This window comes from Asparagus officinalis, chromosome 4 (assembly GCF_001876935.1).
Source record: "Asparagus officinalis chromosome 4, Aspof.V1, whole genome shotgun sequence".
In the NCBI taxonomy this organism is placed as follows: Eukaryota; Viridiplantae; Streptophyta; class Magnoliopsida; order Asparagales; family Asparagaceae; genus Asparagus; species Asparagus officinalis.
This window is the reverse complement of record NC_033797.1, coordinates 72,413,387-72,430,808: the sequence shown is the minus strand read 5'-3', so window position 1 is coordinate 72,430,808 and position 17,422 is coordinate 72,413,387. Positions and strand designations below refer to the sequence as shown.

Below are 17,422 nucleotides of genomic sequence, written 5' to 3'. Positions count from 1 at the left end.
GGAAATTGAGAGCTGCTATGATTTTCTATTAGCATCCTAATTCTTAGCATCAAAGGTCTCAATCTCAGATCTATTGGCTGAGATTTGAAACCTAAGTTTGCACAGCAACCACATATGCTCCAGGGATCAGATGAAGGCTATCTTTTGGCTTCAAACTTCTTCTGTGCCTACGATTTATAGTGTAATTTGCGCCTGCGATTTATTGTGTAATCGGTAACTCTGAGAGAGAGAGAGAGAGAGAGAGAGAGAGAGAGAGAGAGAGAATTGCATATTTACCGTTGATTAAAAATATTAAGTGAGAGAATTGCATATTTACCGTTGATTAAAAATATTAAGTGAGAAGAGAGGTTTCTAGAGAAGTATAGGTTTGCCCTTTTAGAAATTTGACACATCAAAGATAAGAAAATTTGCATACTGTAGCTTAGGAACAATGATAAGGCCATTAGTTTTAGTATATAGATAATAATAAATTTGTATAAATTTGTGTCATATTTAGATCCATTTTACTCATGTTGCTAAGCGTAGCAGACTAGCATTGGACGGATTATTGTGTGCTAATCATGTGATATAAATTTAATAGAAAATCTAACAAAATTTAGATAGAGGTATCAAACTAAAATATTACTAATGCGCATCAAAGTGCTAGGAAGTCACTTTGGTGTAGTGGAAAAATATTTATCGAATTTTTGATCTCTATAAAAAAATAACCCCACTTGGGCCAGCGATCTGACCCGGGTCTCGCCCACGCAAACCCCCTGCGAAGAGCCATAGGTTTGTTTCGGCCGGGGGCAAGCTCCAAAGTCTCGACTGTTCCCCAATCTTAAAAGCCTCCCCTTTTCTTCCTCCTCTCTCCTCGCTCTCTCTCTCAATCATCGATCATCTCTTTCATCTTCGTCGCCATGGTCCTCGAGGTCTGCGTCGAACCTCACGGCTCCCGCTTTTTTACTCGTTAGGGTTTCGTAAATAACGAAAAATTGGAACTTTTTCCTGCGCAGGCTACGATGATCTGCATCGACAACTCGGAATGGATGAGGAACGGCGATTACTCGCCCACCCGGTTCCAGGCGCAGGTCGATGCCGTCAATCTCATCTGCGGTGCCAAGACTCAGGTTAGTTCTTGGTTCCGCCGCCCGATCTGATGCGAAATTGGGGTTCTAGGCTTTTTTTTATGCGATCGGGAATTTGGGGCTAGGGTTTGGTTAACGCATTTGCTTGTTTGTGTGGTTGCGCTTACAGTCAAATCCTGAGAATACTGTGGGAGTGTTGACGATGGGCGGCAAAGGTGTTCGGGTGTTGGTTACTCCCACGAGTGATCTTGGAAAGATTCTTGCCTGCATGCACGGTAATTTTCTACTGGATGACTCAGTTTGGAGAGAGATCAAGTTATAATTTTTACGCTATTGTTATTAATTTGTAAGTTTTAGTTCAAATTTGAAATTGTTTAGTAGATTCTGTCAGTAAAGCTTTGAGATTTAGACTATGTGGATGATAAATATGAAACTAGGTTCATAGAATACCCTTGCAGAAGTTGTTGAACTCCCGCAGAACTTTATAGGCTTACAGGAATTACACTTATGGCCTGTTTGGATGGAGGATAGAGAGGTGGAGGGGAAGAGAAATCTAATTTTAACAATGTTTGGGAGTTCCATTTAGGAGGGTAGAGGGGAATGAGGGGAAATTTTGAGCCAAAATCTTACACCCCAATTTGGGGTGTAATGAAGGGGAAGAGAAGGAAGGGGAAAAGGAAAAGTTCCTCTTCCTTCCCTTCCCTAAGTCATCTCCCAAACACATCATTAGGAAATATAGCAGGTTACTTTTCAGACTTCAGATTTGCTGAAAGTTTTTTCGCATGTACCTGCATTGGCATATTTTATAAAGGGGTTTTTTTGGGGGGGCATATATACCCCTGCATCAATTCTTTCATATTTGTGAATTTACCTATCAAATCTTGGTACTTGCAAAATTACGCACCCCCCAGGCGATTCTCTCACATTTGGTTTTTCTGCCCCTCCCACTTAACAATGCCTTTCAAACGGTAGAATGTTAAAAAATTCAATAATTTTCAATAAGGTGGCAACAATTTCCTGTTTTAGAACTGAAAATGTTAAAGTAGGAGGAGTAGGAAAGCTCAATGTGAGAGAATTGGGGGTAGCAAATACAAAGATTTGAGGGGTAAATTTGCAAATATGAAAGATTCGAGGGGTATATATGTAGAAACCCCTTTTATCAAACATGTACGTGATTTCCAACTGAGTTGAACTCTTGGGTCCACAAGAATGATGAGCAATTATGAAAATTGGTTAAAATACTAGTTTCATAGAGAGTAAATATGTTGTTTGTAATAAATCAACTCATACCCAATGCTTTGGATGGAAAATACCATGTTGTAAAGGAGGCGGGGTAGATGGGCCTTAGACAGCAGCTTAAGCATATTCCCAGTCAATTTGTTTTAGTGAGTTGACCATGTACTCTACACAGCATATACAGACACCTAAGTGCCTGTAGTGTTAGAAACCTGGGCATTGAGACACCTAATGTTTTTAGAAACACGGATAGAAAATTGGAGGTCTCTCTGTGCGCTTCTTCATTTTCGGACCTCCCATTATTATGACACTGTTTTGCTCCCTTTTAGGCCTGCTCTATACGTATTTAAAGCTAGATGCACCCAAGTACTTAAGGTTTTTGTATCAATTTATGAACTACTTGTGACGCTTCTGCTGCTATTTCCATTTCAAGGTTTGGAAATTGGTGGTGAGATGAACCTCACCGCTGGGATTCAGATTGCTCAGCTAGCTCTAAAACATCGTCAAAATAAGAATCAGCAGCAAAGAATTATAGTTTTTGCTGGAGGGTATGTTATCCTTATGATGTACTCACTTATGTGTGCTAAATATTCATCTTAATGACTTTATAGTTATATTTTCAAAACTTTCTGTGTACCAGCCCAGTTAAATATGAGAAAAAGACTCTTGAAGCAATTGGGAGGAAGTTAAAGAAGAACAGTGTCTCCCTGGATGTTGTGGATTTTGGAGAGGATGAGGATGGGAAATCTGAAAAACTGGAAGCTCTTGTTGCTGCTGTGAACAACAACGGTAGCAGTCACATTGTTCATGTCCCCCCTGGCCCGAATGCACTTTCAGATGTACTTATAAGGTCAGTTTTTATCTTGTTCTTTGTTCAAGGGCATGTTTGAATATAACTGATCTGTATATCATAATTATCATTTTCAGCACGCCTATCTTTACGGGTGATGGGGATGGAGGAAGTGGTTTTGCTGCTGCTGCTGCTGCGGCTGCTGCTGGTGGCATGTCTGGATATGATTTTGGTGTGGATCCTAATATAGATCCCGAGCTTGCTCTTGCTCTCAGAGTTTCAATGGAAGAGGAGAGGGCAAGACAAGAAGCAGCCGCTAAAAAGGCTGCAGAGGATGCTTCTAAGCAAGAAAAAGGAGAGGAGCAGGCTTCAAGTTCTCATGACACAACTATGGCTGAAGCTGTTAGCAATTCAGCTGTTGCAGCTGACGAGAAAAGACATGATCTAACGGTCTGTGTTTCTCTTCTCTTCATTTACTATTGATGTTAATGTACACTACAAACTTAGCACCTGAGGTCAAATACATATATGGTCATGTTTGGGAAATTGTACATGCCGATATCTAGTATTTTTATGTTAAAAATATGGTATCTTAATTGAGAGATACTATATACTCTGGAAACATATTCTTTTAGATCAAACTTGTAAGAAAAGCTTCTTTTTGTCCTGAATTGTGGTTTAAGTCTTTATAACCGATAAAATGAACATCCTGCTAAGAGCATGTTTGAGAGCTTTGGATTATAATCCACTTGGATTATAATCCATAGTGTTTGGTAAACTAGTGGATTATAATCCATTTTCAATAGTGGAGTGCTTGGCAAATGGATGGATGATAATCCAACATTATTGTCAAAATGACCAAAAAGGATATGGCTTTATTCACCAAAAATAACATGACTTGGAATTTTGTGAAATAATGGGGGCTATATATGTATCTTACTTGGTCAAACCTTGTGGCTTATAATCCACCAAAAAATAAGCTAGTTTTTTTTTTTTTGAATTATAAGCCGAAATAAGCCACTTGCCTAACATCTCAAAGTATCTTGGCTTATAAGCCACTTTGACCACTTGCCAAACATGGTCTAAATCTATTTTCATAGTTCCCAATTATTGCATATATATGTGAAGAGCCACCTGTGAAACCCTGCACTGCACATCCTTATTTATTAACATACATTTTCTCCTGTTATCTAGTTGTACGTCACTTCAACATGTACATCAGTAAAGAAAATTTGTACATTGGTGAACAGAGATGGTTTTCTATTAGTATCCATTATCTAAATATTAGAGAGAATCACTCAGAAGATAGATTTATTTTTTTGGTGGATGATGTGGACTTTATCTGCTATAGTTTTTACTGTTTCTATATGACGGCAATAAGCCACAAGGTGAGTATGAGGTGAAGCTGATGCAATAGCAAACTCTGCAAAAGATGTTGCTATTGACAAAAGCAATTTTGATAGGACTAACTACACTCCAGCATGTTCAAATTTGTCACCTCTTTTGGTTCAGGGTCCAACACTCATTTGACCACTCAATCCCCATTGACGTTTAACACATATGAGTATCCACCATTACAATCTTATGTCTTCCCCAAAACTTACAGAAACATGAATACATGCAAAGCGAGTAGGAAGAAAACCCACCACTACCAAACAAAAAGGAAAAAGGGGGAAGTTTCACGTATAGAATGTGTTTCTTGCACATACATAGGAAATCAATAACCTATGCAACAAAGACACTTTCAACTGAGTCTCATATCCTTGTCAACATGTAATGGACACTGCATTTGCACAACACGCATCATGCAAACTAGAGATCGCAGATGTAAAAGGGGCGTCTTGGAGGATAAGTTTTTAAAAAACATAAGCAATTAGCAAAATGTGATCAGCAACATGTGAAGGGTACCATAGTCTTGTGTCAGGCCAAACATTGTATTGGAATTTAGAAGTCCAATTCTATGTTTGATTTAATTACTTGATTAGAAGCTAAGATTTAAAATTGTAAAGAGTATTTTTTCTTTTTGTATTTTTAATAAGATATGTTCTAAATTCTTGGAGGTTTTCGTGGATCTTGTACATAATTGCATACATGCATGCATATGTAGTTATGTCATTGTGTCTCCTATCCTACTTTTTATTTCTTGCGCTATGCCCTTTTTGTGTAGTATCATGTCCTGTGTCTATGTTTGTGCTTCATAGTCTCACATTGTTTTGTTTTCTTTTGTTTTGTTTTTTTATTCTATATTTTGACCTTTTTATCAACTACAAATGCATTAAGATAACATTAGTCACTAGATCAAGATAATACAAAGCAGCTGGGTGCGTCATGCTCATTAATTCTGAGCAGATATGTGTAAGGTCCTGATTCCCAAGCAAGCCCATCCCATATTTTATTTAGGTGAAGCTTCTTTTTGAATTGGGTGAAAAGAATTGTATATGCTTGGAAACCAAAAGTGAGATAAAAATGGATACATGAAAGATTTGACTTCTCTTAGCTCACTGTTATTATAGTCACAATCATACACACTCAACATGTTTCTGCTGAGACTTCCCAGTTGGTTGTCTTAGTGCAAACACTACCAGTTAGTAAATTAAAGGTGTGCTTAGCACATACTTATTTTATTTCCCTCATATATGAAGTTATTTGCACCACGATATTTCTACATGAGTTCTCTGATCTTTAAGGCAACTTTTCCCAGGGGAAAAAAACAATCTGAGATGGTATTGGTAAAACTTTTAGAAGATCACAGAAAACTTCTTGGCAAATAGGTTTCTGAGTTTTTTAATGTTAAGTAAAAACAGGATGATATTTAAAGGAATAGCTGTATTTGAAGGTTTTTTTTTTAATCATTGAGTATGGGAAAGAATTTACATGCTAAAATCCCAGCAGAAAAAGGTTGGTTTTGGTGTTTGCAGAAAGCACGTGATAATTTTGAATAATATGTTAGTTGCTTGATAACGACTTGAAATGATACTCTTCCATGTTTTTATGAAACTAGTTGCGCTTTTGTTCAAGAGGTTGTCGAACAATTTCTTTGGGTGCATTTTCCTTTCTTGTGCTCAGGAGAGGTTGCCTGGAATAATATCACCTCCATTAGAACCTTGGTCTCATCTTACTCACACCAATATAATCATCCCCTACTCCTATAGAAAGGGGATTGTGAGTAAACCACAAATTTCTACTGTACTCTTGGAAATATGACAGTAGTAGTGCTGAAACTTCATAAATGTTCTTCTTTGACGTGTATTCTTGAAAATACTGTATTAACATACTGCCTGATCTGTCTCTTTTTGGATTGCCATGGTCACAAATTCTTAACTTAGTAAGGAGAAGCTTATCTCTTGTGATGGTTTGTTTATCAGGGATTCATAAGAGAGCCTTCTGTGGTTTTTAGATCTCACTGACTGATATTGCATTGTTGCTAAATAAATAGTTGTGTTTACAGATTCCACTTATGCTGCTATTATTGTAGAAAACATGTATGTCTGATAAGTTACTCTGGTGGAATGTACTTCAAATGGTGACAGGATGATGAAAGTGCTTTGCTAGAGCAGGCCCTTGCCATGTCTATGGATGAGGCTAGGTCTGGTGGTGGGACTGCTGCAGACGCTGACATGTCAGATGCTACTACGGATGACAAAGAGTTGGCTTTTGGTTAGTTTTGCTATTATTCGGAGGTCCAACCTTGCATGTTTAACGTATTTATATATCTTATTTTTTTATCCATGACATCAATGCAAAAAATAAAGAGGTTGTAAAAGGTGAATAACCTGCTCTGATGGAAAAAGATATGTTGTTAAGCATGGCTCTGATGGGATTAGTACACAATACAGGGTGGACAGGGGTCGTAGTTGTCCTAGGATGAGTGACCTCATATGAAGTCCTTGTTCTATCGAAAAATACAGGAACCAGTGATATGGTCGTAGGATGAGTGACCTCATATGAAGTCCTTGTGCTATAAAAAAAAACACAGGAGCCAGTCACATGTTCCAACCCATGTCACTGGACTATATGTGATTTCTGTATGTTCTACAGTTCTGCAAATGTAACTGGTCTCTTTATCTTTTTTATATCCCTTAGACATCGAGCATGCGGGTTTGAATTACCTCATGATTAATGTGGTGAAAAGAGGCAAAGAGAAGACACAAATTTTTTTTTTGGGAGAGGAAATAAAACATATTTCCAAGGAAATAGATATTAAAATTACAGATTTCCAGGGAGGAAAATGATAATCGGAGGAGTTTGTAAACAAGGAGTGGTGCATCCACTTCAAATGCAGGCGTTCTAGGCACACGCATGCATGCACACCCACCCACCCACGTGCGCGCATACACACATCTTTCACACATATACACGTATAACCAAGTAGTAGATGCACATAAATACACATTTACATACATGCAAAATTTTCAACCGACCAAGAAAAATGTGGCTTAGATAATATCCTTTGCAAACTATAGCTCCTTCGCTTGTTCTTTCTTTTTATTTCCCTTAATTGGCCTGCATATCCTCTCAATGTATTAGTTAACGGAACCTTGTCTTTACACTTCCTTGGGAACTTATTTTTAAGTTTCCTTAAGCTATGTTTGAGAGTTTACTAATGGAGTGAAAGGGAAATAAGGGAAGGGAAAACAATGTAAAGGAAAGGAAAGGAAAAGAACGGAAGGAAAAAAAATATAATAATCATGTTTGGGAGTTTAGCAAAGGGAATGGAGGTGATACATTTTTTTAGTTGTTGGATTTGTATCATGATGGTCCACAACAATTCACCTCCTCTACACCCCAATTTGGGGGTTAACCAAATTATATAGAATGGAGGTTAGGGGATATAAAATTTGTTACTTCCCTTTCCCTCCATTCCCTTTAAAAAAAACTCACAAACAAGGTTAATCCATTTAACTTCCTTCCCCTACCCCTTATTCACCCCCATCCAAACAAAGCATTAGATAAAATTCTATCGGCATGTATTTTTTCGATATTGCATGATTGTGTTGATTTATTCCTACTTGCTATGCAGCTCTTCAAATGTCTGTCCAGGAAAATGAGAAGGATTCATCAACTCAGTCTGATGTGAGCAAGGTGCTGGAGGACCAATCCTTCGTTTCTTCCGTCCTTAATTCGGTTAGTAGATTTATCTTACCTAACATACTTTTTGCAATTTTTAGTTTGATATAGTTGTTATAATAACTGTCATCCTTATCACTTTACTGTGTTAATTGTAACTTTGCTCTCATAGCTTCCTGGCGTTGATCCAAATGATCCTTCAGTAAAAGACCTGTTGGCGTCATTGCAAGGCCAATCATCTGAGGTATGTTCATAATATTCCTAGTTCTAGTTGGACAACTAGTATACTCTTTTCATGCAGAATCTTCATAGTTGCCAATGAACGCGTACATTATCCATAACCCGAATCGTTATAAAACCACCAACCTTCAGCCTCTCCTCTTAACTACACTTAGCATACATATACATTTCCCAACCCAACATATCATAAATAGTCAATAAATCTTCTAGTTCTTGTATCCATAGTTCAAAATCGTATTTTTCCTCATGTCCATCAAATCCATAAAAGTAAGACACATTGCTAAATTTCAAAGGATGAAATTCACGTTGTTGTGATAGAGGAAGTGGATATTTATCCATGATAATTATGAACCAACAAACTTGGCTCTGATACCAAGTGATGAGAAACAGGCAGAGGGCTTCGATCTAAACATTATGAATCTGAATTTTAACTCACTGGAATTTCTCATAGCAAAGGAATAATATCATTTTTTTTCCATAAAAAGTGGACTATTTTACACTCCAGGGGCTTTTGGCTTCACTAGATATAATTGGATGCGTGTTTGTTAGATTTTATGGTGAACTGGTTTCTGTTTAGGCTGTTGTCGGCTGCTGGACAGAAGGAAAAGAGGAATGGGCCATTTGTGTCATGAACAGTAACACAACTAAAAAAAGCAGCAGCTTGCTTTTTTACTTGTAAATGGTCAGCGGAGATTCTTCTGGGGACTGGATTTATTGAGGAGATGTTTGTATCTAAGAAAATAGGAAAAAAGGATAACTTTTGGGCTTCACTTCCTAGGTAAATCGCATACCTACACATGAAGCAACTCACATGTTTAAGGTTTTCTCAAAATCACAATTTTATTCATCATTGTCTCCCTCTAAAAAAGAGAATACATATTATTTATAAAGAAATCTAATGATAAAAACGAATCTCAATCCTAACAACAAATCACAACTAATGAAACAAAATATGAACTAATGAAACAAAAATCAACTAACTAAATATCTAATCAAAATATCGAATAAAACTTCAACTGCATTATTCTAATCCTAACTAAGCTCCCTAATCTCAACCATAATTTTTGTCCTCTTTACTTTAAGTTGTCCTGCATCATATCCAATCAAGTTTTATCTTTTACAAATAAAGCAGGAAACTATACTTCATTTTCAAAAATAGGACAACCTCAACTAATCGCATATTTTAAAAGACTTGTATTGTGCATTGTACCTTTGACCATCTAGTTTATCTGTCTAGGGATAGAAGTTTTGAGAAGGCTGAAATTAATCATACCTAATACTAAGTTTCATGCGTTTTACACATAACTGCTCTGACCTAAGTTTTTTTTATAGTAAGTATCTTAAGGTTTATTTTATTATGGTAAAATGCATTAAATATAGTGATGTTGAAAATAACGATAAGCATAACACAATGTTTGCCTTCCGGAAATTTAAAAGGCAAAACAATACACATAACTAGGTTACATGTTATATTATTTATTTAAACATTTAATAGTAAAACAATGTTTACAATGATTTTAGTAAATATAATCATCACAGTTTTTAAATATAACATCACAATTATCAAAAAAAAATGTCATAATTGCTTAACAACCAATACAAAACCGCATGTGCTTCAAGTTTAAAATGAAAATTGAAAGAAAACACTCCCAAATCTAGCAATAATGCATAACTTATGGCCTTTCGATATCGTAAAGCACAATGCAATAGAGTATTAGAGTTTACATATTTTCTTTTGTTTAATTAAAGGGATTTTTTAATTAATCCCGTAAATCATTAGTATTTTGATATTAATCCCCCAAATCTTCCTATTTTGATATTAGTCCCCCAAATCACATTAGTATGTTGATATTGGTCTGTCACCTTAAATGTTAAAAACCCTAAATCATGATTGAGTCAGACTGACTATTGCAGTAATATTCATTTGAGTGGATGTTTTGTTTTTCCTTTTCTAACCCCTGGAATCTTCTCTTCTTCTTCTGTTCTCCATTCCATTTATCATTATAAAACCCTATAGCTAAAAAAAGTTCAATAGACAATCAAAAGAAATTGAAGTACACACCCATTTGAGGGACTAATATCAAAATTTTGATGATTTAAGGGACTAATATCTAAAAACCCCTTAATTTAAAACAAAGGGGATTTTTCAATAGTAGTCTCTTAAATCATTAGTATTCTAATAGTTGTCCAAATCTTCATAATTTGGTATTAGTTCCTCAAATCACCTTAATAAGTTGATATTAGTCCTTCTGTCAACTTATCTGTTAGAAACTCTAAACCATGGTTGGATTAGTTGGGTAATTACATTATTACCCACCTCTCTTAAATATTTTCAGCTAAATCCATCTCTTAAATATTTTCAGCTAAATCCATCTCTTAAATATTTTTAGCTAAATCCTTCTCCATTTTCTATTCTTGTCAGTTTTTTTCCCAAAAACATGGAGATGATTTAAGAAAGGCCCATTTGAGAATTAAGGCTTTCTGAGAAATTTAGCTACTTGGATGTGGATTTAGTTGATGTATTGATGATGGCTTTTTGATGTTGGGGTGGCGGCCTTGTCTATAAGAAGGGGTTGATTTAAATCACTTCCAATGAGATTTTTTTGGGGTTTTTGTTTAAGGTTATCACTGTAGGAGATGGCCCTTAACACATGAGCTCTATGAAAGAGAAACAGAGAGAGATTGGGAGCTCCTAGTATCATGTCTGCATTCAATTCTGCTAGTTCTGTGGTGTTCATGGAATTGGTCACCGGCTGATCAGATAGTGGTTCATTTAAATCACTTCCAAAGAGATTTTTACGGGTTTCTTTTTTTAATGAAGGTTTAGGTTGCCACTATAGGAGATGGCCCTTAACACATGAGCTCTATGAAAGAGAAACAGAGAGAGATTGGGAGGTCCTAGTACGATGCCCATGTTTAATTCTACTAGTGACATGGTTCTCATGGAATCGGTCACTGGTTGATCGGATAAGATCAATGTCGGAGATGTAGTTATGGTCTTCATGCCGAAGAATCTGAGAATTATTTGAAGCGAGTACTACAAAGACTCGAGTGACCTCTGTCAATTATTCTTTCTATGTCATTCATCATGCCACTCAATTCATCCTCAACTTCCACTATGCCGCCCAATTCAGACCAATTCTAAGCATTGACAATCCAATCACAATTGTACCGTTGGGAAGAAAGAAGAAGGTGAAATGGGTTTGGGTTTTGAATAAATGGGTTTGGATTGAGCTTTTGAGGAGTTTTAACGGTTTTATGTTTAATGGGTTGGAGTTTGGGTACCTCAAATGAGGGGTATAATTGTCCATCCAAGAAGAAAGTTAAAGAAAACTGAATATTCCTCTCTTTTTAACACCAACTAATTGGAAGGACTAATATCAACATCTTAAGGTAATTTGAGGGATTTATATCAAAATATGAAGATTTGAGGGACTAATATCTAAAAATACCTAAAAGTATTCATAATGATTTTAAGAATTAGGAACAGAATTTTAAAATAAAAATTGTTTTTATAAAAATTCTTTATTTTACAATCATCACCGTGAAATATACATATATACAATCATAAATTTACATCTTGTTCATAATTTCATATTCATTTTATTAGTCATATTTATAATTTCACAAGCATATAATGATGTCACCAAAATAAGCCACGAAGACTTAGCAAACATAAGTTATATTGAAAAAAATGCATATTATGTTGTAATAGCGTAGATTAATGGCATGCCTAAGTTATTTCAAAGGTTATTGAACATTTAAGATTTGTTAGGTTGCATAATGCAAAATAACGAGTTATGTAACGGGCTTTTTTCAATGACAGTAGTATTATCAGACCTGTATCCAGTAAGTATCTAAGGATTTACGTATTATCTATGTATCACTGAATCAGGCATTGGTACAGCTCAAAGTATTTATGCTACATACCATATTTCTCTCTGTTGCCCGATACATACATAAACATGAAAGTTTTGCGTGGTGGGGGTGTGTAGCAAAAGCATTCTTCAAGTCGACCTGTGCCCGATACATACATAAACATGAAAGTTGTGCGTGGTGGGTGGGTGTAGCAAAAGCATTGTTGAAAAGCACTCACACGCCCAAACACACCATATTTCTCTCTGTTGATTTTATTTTTCTTCCACGGACAGTTTTCTGTTGTCAAGTTTCAAACAAATGCATTTGGTAGAGACAAATGTTTTATAGGTTATCAAAATGAATTATTCAAAATTAGGGCAAATGTTTATTTCTTCCAAAATTTACCTCAATATTACATTCCCTCTATACTTGTTTTCCAACACTTTCCTCTCCCAAAGTGTATTATGTTTTCATTTTTATATCCTAAAATCTAAAAGTAACCATGGAATTGATGTTTATGAAAAAAATCCTTGTGTTTATTAAAAAAGAAAGAATATAAAATGTAATCATCGAATGACCTTTTCCTTAGTCCAAATCAAAGCTCAGTATGACATATGCTCTTATTTCTCTTAATTCAAATAATTCAAAATAATTATATACCTATTACTACAAAATTCTTTTTTAATAAATTGTAAACATGATTTGTCAACAATTAGTGTTGTTATTGTAATTGATTACTTAACAATTGTTAGTATTTTATTTCAAAATTAAGTACTAGTTTTTGTTTTAAGATTTTGGATTTTGAATCACATTTTGAAATTTATGGTTTTGATTTTCAAATTTATATTAGGCTTAGGATTAGAAGTATGGATGTAATAAATACGCTAGCGTAGTGTACTTCAAAAAATAGCTCAAAATTTCACCTAATTTATTTAATTTTTTAATAGTTTGAAACTACAGGGGTACTTATATGGATGAAAATTCTTTCACCTCTATTACTGAAATAATTAGTTTTAGCCCAAACTTGGGGGAAAAGTAATTTAAGTTACCGTTTAATATTTATACTATAGGAGGTATTTACATGTAACTGTTATCTTTATTCAGCTAAGTGTAGCTAAATGGACAACTAACAAAAAATCTTTATTTTCAAGTTAGTACTTTAAGATGTATTGCCATGAATTCATCTTCCATGGATGGGGGATAATAACAAATGTGATTGCTGATGATTTAGTAGAGATGATCCTTGGTATTGCTGAATGGAGAAAAAAATTAGGTTGCTTTGCCCAAGATCTTGGATTAAGGTGTTTGGTTGTCTCTGCCAAATTCCAAACTTGCTTAATGACGTAAATTTTTTTATGATGAATTCTGCCTTCATGTGTGAGGTGCAGTCTACACTGGTAAAAGTGTTTAGTGTTCATTGCTACCCTCAAAGGAGTTTTGAAGCTAGAAGTCTTTTTAAAAGATATACTATTAGCCTGTAGTGGAGCTTAGTACAAGTATTTGGTCCTGAGGTCAATATCCACCATCCATAGGGAGAGCATCTGACGGTGTTTTCTCCTTAATCATTGACCACATGCTCGAGGTTCAGGCATATGCTTAGAAGAGGCATGGACACTTGATGGCTTGTTTGCACACAAGACCATCCATGATAAGGTTTTAGGGATGAGAGCAAGTGGCTGGATGCCTTCGATATCATACCGACATGTCCCCGCAAAGAGAATACCAGAACCTCCTCTAAATCACACAATGCACACCATTATGTACACTGGTGTTTTTTTCTCCTGTATTTTTACTCTGAGTCTCGGAGTAAGGTTCTCATGTGATCTCACTGGTATTTTACAGTTTCTAGATCCTGAAAATAAAAATTCATTCACCTATTGTAGACAGAATATTGCGCTGTTGACTGTGATATGATTAATTACTGATTTAGCTTCTGATCATTATCACTTATTAGACTGTTTCCAACCATTATCATATAGTTGCACCTCATTAAGACTTCTTTCTTTTGGGATTTTGCAACTCTTTTCTGACCTTTTCTGATTTTTCTCCAGCAAAAGAAAAGTGAAGATAACCAAGAAAACAAGGGTGACAAATAATTGATATCCTGGAGCTGCTCGTGCCTGCTTGCTGTTTATGGTGAAATCTGATGCTCAAACGTGATTCCATAGATGTAATACTTCTATTTTTGAGCTTACCTCTGTTGGAGATGTAAGGAAGTTTCTGTTCCTATTTTCATCAGAAATTACTGCCAGCTCTATTTTGTGTGCTGATACGGTCCGTCTATATAACAACATTGTTTCATGATTCTGCATTGTGTGACATGGAAAGTCCTGTAGTCCATATGTACACCACAAGCCTGTTACTTTTGATCATCTTACGCAACGATATTGAGCATGGAGCCAGACTTGTGTTGAAATTTGAAACCCCTGATGCAACTGTCTGGAATTAAATTTTTATTAAAATCTTAGCTTTTTCTTATGACCAACTGAGGCAGTGACCTTACCTTAAGCAGTGTTATAAATTTTATTCTGCAAAAAGAAACTGTATAAAATACTGCATCATATATTATTCTTAGATCATCTGGAACCTTAGAGGTTTAGGTCAGGCATGGTTTGTGCCTGAACTTAAAAAAGTCTGCTTTGCTTCTGGCAAGGTATTAGCCTGTGCTTTCAACTCTCGTTGGATCACAATAATTTCACGCTTATATTCAGTCTTATGGTTAACTGTGGCCCCTGAGTTTTAAATAGGCTATTAAAAGAAAAGGAAAGGTTAGGATAAATGACGCCGTTTGGAGGCGGTTAATTCAAGTACTAGATTATTGTGTCCTAGTCGCTTCGCATTGGTGATAGATAGGGAAGCTCATCTGTTTTCTGCTGTCTGATTCAGTACTCAGCTTGCTACTACTTTCCTATGATTGGGATAATTTTCTATATTGTTTCTCTAATTCGATTCAGAATATCGAAGCAAGTGTGGTTAGATTTATTCAAAGTTCATTATTGATAGATACCATTGCACCCTGTACTTAAAATTGAAAATTTTGGCTCAAGGGACAACATTGACGAGGTTTTAAGGTTTTGAAATACTGTATAATAGAGAGCAACTATACAGGCAAAGGTGGGCCCAGCGATATTATTCTAGCCTGTTTAGCTGCTGCCAGAGTTCATTATACGTAAATATTGTGATGATCGTGCGTGACGTTGTGGGCCTTTTGCTCTTGCCTTGATTCTTTCCCGTTGGCGATTGCACGGGGCCGACGAACGCTGGTAACGCTTTGACAGTAGGTGGGTACGTTCATAAATTGTAGTGTTGTTCATGGCGTGATGTCCGCGTCGCACTCATCGGTGGTGGACGAAGAGATCTGCTTTCCTCTTTCTTGAAGCTAAACAGGTAGTGGTATGGGATTTCACTGTTTAATTTGTGTTGTTTTGTAACTTGTTGTTTTCACTGTTTAATTCGTGTACCCGAGAACGGCAGCCTGTAGAAGGCCGCTAGTGCTTGTAATTTGATGCTTCGTATCTGATTCCTTCGCGTATGTTTGTCCACGGATTGAACAGCTGATCTTTGACAGCTCAACCGCTTCTTCTGGATAATGCGCTAGATTAGTTGAACAATTGGATCTTCGGGCTTCATTTGTCCTAGAACCAGCTATCTTCTAATTAATTTGGTCACCCGCTGGAGATGGGGGGCCAGCGAAAAATAAGAGGACGCAACACGTTACGTTTCTTTCTTTCTTTCCTTCCCCTTCTTTTTTCCGCCCTCCTCTCTTCTCCGTGTCGATCTATGCATGAGCCGTCATGCTACCTCTCCTTCTTTTACTCACAAATTCTATGGAGAGCGCCGGTGAAATCGGAACCCCGGCCGGTCGGGGTTGCAAAGTTCTTCATAGTTGAGGGAGCAAAAGGAAGGAAGCAACCAAGCAAAGTCGAGAGAGAGAGAGAAGGACCGCTATTCCTTTCCTTTCGTCCAAATCTCTGTGATTCGATCGGTCACCTCTGGCTCCGGACTGGGACTTCCATCTTTTGGCTCGGATTACTGCGCGCCTTTACTTTAAAAAGCTAAGCTTAAAAGACCAGGCATAGAACTCGAGGAACGTGGGGCCGTGTGATCGGAGAATTGTGATCCGAACTCCAACAAAATTACACATGTCATCAACTATTTTATTCTCCCTATGAATAATACTATAAAGTTTCTGTTATCAAGAAGCTTAGTCTGACTAGTAGTTTTTATCAGAATAGAATCATCAGCTTCCCTACCGGCCGTCGATCTTGCATTCGGTTAAAAAGTATTGCTCTTGTATTATGTGTTGTATGCGATGTACGTGGCTTTTGACGAAATAATATGAATAATGGTGAGCACGAGGATGATATTAGTCGTGAATTATTGATAGGAGGGGCCAACCAAGTACCGTTGGGTACGACTCTACCACTGTTCCTCCCTTTTTTTTTCCGCTAGTTCTCAAGGGATTGTACCATTTCTGATGGCTGCATAGGCTCATTTTTTTTATTGTACGGTAGGACATGCTTTTAGAATACACATCCCATCAGAACCAGCCGCACGTGCTGCCGTATAGTGATAGGTGAAATTACCACCTTTTTCTATTAAAGGGCTGAGAACCACTTGCTCACATGCGGATGGTTCTGATGGCATGCACAATCATGCTTTTCTCTACTTCGCCAGCTCTCAGTATAATTCACCTTGGAATGATGAGAGTAGCGTAGTAAAAAAGATGAAGGGGTAAAAAAAGAAAAAAAAAAGTCAAATGTTGCATATCATTCATTGGTAACAGAAGATTATACAAATACTAAACTCTAATTCTCATCAGAATCATAGAGTTCTCAATACCATTAAAAAAATTAATAGATTAACATGCTGAGCTTCAAATTTTATGTATTTAAAGAAAAAAGTAGATCTGAACTCAAATTATGCTACTTGGGGTAAAATGAACCCATAGAGTGAAATCCAAGCCATACCTAATGCCCCCTCTTCTTCTGCTCGTGCTCATCATGTCCGCACATGATATATATGATGCAGATATATCCACTTTCGGAAAGGTTTATCGGTAATATTCGGATAATAAAATACTCTTTTGTCCATATTTTCAGAAGGTTAATAATAATATTTTTGGTTTGCCGTGTGCAACAGCAAATTGTTGCACTGTACACAT

The 17,422-nt window shown here is 36.4% G+C and overlaps 1 protein-coding gene across 1 annotated transcript; it reads left to right on the top strand.

The window, feature by feature from the left end:
- On the top strand, positions 737 to 14,681 carry LOC109837720 (26S proteasome non-ATPase regulatory subunit 4 homolog). Its single transcript, XM_020406064.1, has 10 exons — positions 737 to 911; positions 996 to 1,109; positions 1,237 to 1,342; positions 2,737 to 2,851; positions 2,944 to 3,153; positions 3,231 to 3,543; positions 6,624 to 6,750; positions 8,114 to 8,217; positions 8,333 to 8,404; positions 14,310 to 14,681. Exons 1-10 carry the CDS (start codon positions 900 to 902, stop codon positions 14,352 to 14,354), a joined length of 1,218 nt encoding a protein of 405 aa, XP_020261653.1. The 5' UTR covers positions 737 to 899; the 3' UTR covers positions 14,355 to 14,681.